Here is a 3,228-nt window from a genome sequence, read left to right on the forward strand (position 1 = left end):
CGGCTTTATAATATTAGTATGGATTAATTAAATAATACATAGCGATGATATAAAATCCCTTCTTGTAATTTTAAACGGATTTGTTTTCACATTGACATTGCTTAAGTGCCGTACTGTGAGTGCAGCTAATCCTAACGTTACCACACGCTTCACACGTACGTTATATTTCTATTACAGGTCAGGTCTTGTTTTTGTTTGAAATCGAGACTTGATATATTTTTAACGACGATGACGACACACGCATAGTAACGCCGCCACATTGCTATAACAGTATTTGCAGGAACTATATATTAGCACCGCACACTGCGCATGAGCGAGAGCGCACTCTCTCTTACCTCTACATACTATTGTCCACAGTAATCAGCTTTTACCAGTACACAACCTCACCTTAAGGGGCTCCCCGCGGTTTTCATCGATATTTGACACGTTTTGAGCCGTTACTCCTACATTTACACTACAGATAGAATTATACTTCGCGCCTCGTCCTCGAGATTAGTAACTGAAGATATATATATACATGTAGTTACGCCGGTAGGTGTCACCACTCTGCACTTAGTTTGGAGTTATTTTTTAAATTTTTATTTTTTAATAAGTGGGTATGCCTAGAATCCACCTCCTGTCCGCCAGCGCTCCGTCCCTTCATACGCTTTCTAGTGCTCGACCACTCAAGTCACTTCTTAAATTAAATAAGTTTCTTGTTCGTGGAGTCTCGCAAAATGCCGAAACGTAAACGTGTTAAGAAATACGAAGACGACATTGATCATCTACTGCATAAAGTTCGAAAATTAAAACGTAAAATACGACATAGTGAAAGTGATTCGTCACACAGTGGTTCCAATGAGGAATTTATACCACAAGAAACAGGTAAGTCTTTTTAATTTTCGCTTGTGCAAATTTTAAAACGACCAAGGTTATTAAACCTAGGTATATGTGCACTCAGATTTATCCATTGGGGATAAATCAAAGTACAAATTGCATCGGTTGGCGTTCAGTTCATTGGGGACTGATACCTAACTAAATGTCTGATCTATTAAAAAATTAAGATATTGACTGTATAAAACCACAATACGAGTTCATACTTGTACATACATCAATGCACTCCGATTAGCCGTTGGGGCTAAGTCGACGCATGGTATGACGGTTGGCGTACAATTCATTGGGAATTGTTACCTAACTTTAAGCAGGGATAACATGCGTTATCTGGTTCAGTTCAGATGATTAGAATATTAATAAGTAATAATATTTTTGAGTTTTATGAGTAAAAAAAAAAAAAATAAAGTCATAGATTTTGTAGGTACTTACTTACTTAATTATAGTACTTAGGTAATAGTTTATATATTTATAATATACCAGTACAGTTTGCCTTAATTGTAGTCGTGAAGAGGTTCATAATTTGTTTTTAAAAAGTTTTAAATCAAGTATATGAATATGAAAGCAAACTAAGTAGGTATTGCTTTTGTTCTCAGCATCACCGGTTTTACGACCAGATGATTGGTTTCCGGAATACCCGGATTATGAACTGAACTACGGTCCATACAGTCAGAATGACCAATATAATGGCGCTGAGTATCAGGGAGACCCTATTGAGGCCAATAATAGTCCTATAGAGGAACCTCAGAATTCTGTTGGAAATTTGATAAAGCCTACTGAGGCTCAGCAAAGCGCTATACAGACCAACACACAGGCCGTGACAAATACAAGCGACAACGCCGTACCCGGCACGAGCTCCAACGCCATAGCCGGCACCAGCTCCAGCGCCATAGCCGGCGCAAGGGCCATAGCCATACCAGGCACAAGCACGTCCACTGTTGAGCATGCCGATGATAATAAGGTCGCTGACATAATCGATTTGGACGATGATGTATTACAAATTCTGGGAGATGACCCCTCGTCGGCCACAATATATGGCAAAGAGGTACGTGCAGAAATAGCTACCCGTTTTACACATGTAGCCATAGAAGGTATAACTAAAGAAATCCGTAAAGACCTCCTTAATAAATACCTAATACCTGCTAATTGCGTGAAAATAGGCGCGCCAAAGTTAAACCCTGAGATCAAAGCTGCCATCTCAGAAAATTTTGCTAAACGAGACAAAGGCATCGAGTCCAAGCAAAAGGAAATGGCTTGCGCAATATCTTGCCTTAGCGAAATAATAACATCGCAATTAAATACGAAAGAGAAAAATAACGACCTGTTACAAAAACTTATAGACCTCGGTCGTATTTTGTGCGATTTACAATACGCAGACAGCGTAACCAGACGCAATTTTATACTTTTCTCATTGAAAAAAGATCTCAAAGACCATCTGGTGAATACCAAGATAGACACTTGCCTATTTGGCGAAAACTTGACGGAAACGCTTAAATCAGCGAAAGCCATGATTAAATCCGGCGGAGAGATAAAAGCTCCTGTTCCTAAGCAACCCGTAGCGCAATACAGGAGGGTGAAATCCAGTGTGTCGCGGCCTTTAAACCGCCGAGGCCCAGCGCCGCGCAGGCCGCCGCCGGGCCCGCCGCCGTCGGTTCCGACTCCGAGGGGTCGCGCGCCTGCTCCCCGCGCGCCGCCGCCCCAGCTCCCCCCGGCGCCGCCCGCGCGCTACTACAGGCCGTCGTACGCGCACCAGCCCCCGCCGCATCACTACTACTAGAAACAGTTAAGTACGCCGGCCGTTTATCACTATTTTATAAACAGTGGGCGCTTATTACTAATGACCGCACCATACTTTCATGGAAAGCGGGCTATAAAATCAATTTCTCAAGTACTGTTGTTCAACATTCTTTGCCCTCACTGCCAGAATATTCTGATGTAGAGAAGTCACATTTTGTAGATGCCATTAATAATCTCTTGCAAATAGGTGCTATATCCGAGTGTAATCCTTGTGACGGCCAATTTGTGTCCAGTATTTTTCTTGTGCCGAAGCCGAACGGAAAAATGCGTTTTATACTCAATCTAAAACAGTTAAATACATTTATTAAAACTGACCTTTTCAAGCTCGAGGATTTGCGAACAGCTGTTAAGCTTTTAACTCCGGATTGCTTTATGGCTACGCTCGACTTGAAAGATGCGTATTTTTTAATAAAAATTCACGAGGAATCAAGAAAATACCTACGTTTTATCTATGAAAATAAAATGTACGAGTTCAACGTTTTACCGTTCGGCCTCAACACTGCGCCTTATATTTTTACAAAAATCACAAAACCTATTGTAAAACTACTACGTTCCGCAGGC

General features: G+C 41.3%; 1 protein-coding gene across 1 annotated transcript; it reads left to right on the plus strand.

Moving 5' to 3' along the window:
• Nucleotides 1–716: 716 nt before the first annotated feature.
• On the plus strand, nt 717–2,647 carry LOC134805524 (uncharacterized). Its single transcript, XM_063778810.1, has 2 exons — nt 717–864; nt 1,467–2,647. Exons 1-2 carry the CDS (start codon nt 717–719, stop codon nt 2,645–2,647), a joined length of 1,329 nt encoding a protein of 442 aa, XP_063634880.1.
• Nucleotides 2,648–3,228: the final 581 nt, after the last annotated feature.

This window comes from Cydia splendana, unplaced genomic scaffold (assembly GCF_910591565.1).
Source record: "Cydia splendana unplaced genomic scaffold, ilCydSple1.2 scaffold_142_ctg1, whole genome shotgun sequence".
Classification (NCBI taxonomy): Eukaryota; Metazoa; Arthropoda; class Insecta; order Lepidoptera; family Tortricidae; genus Cydia; species Cydia splendana.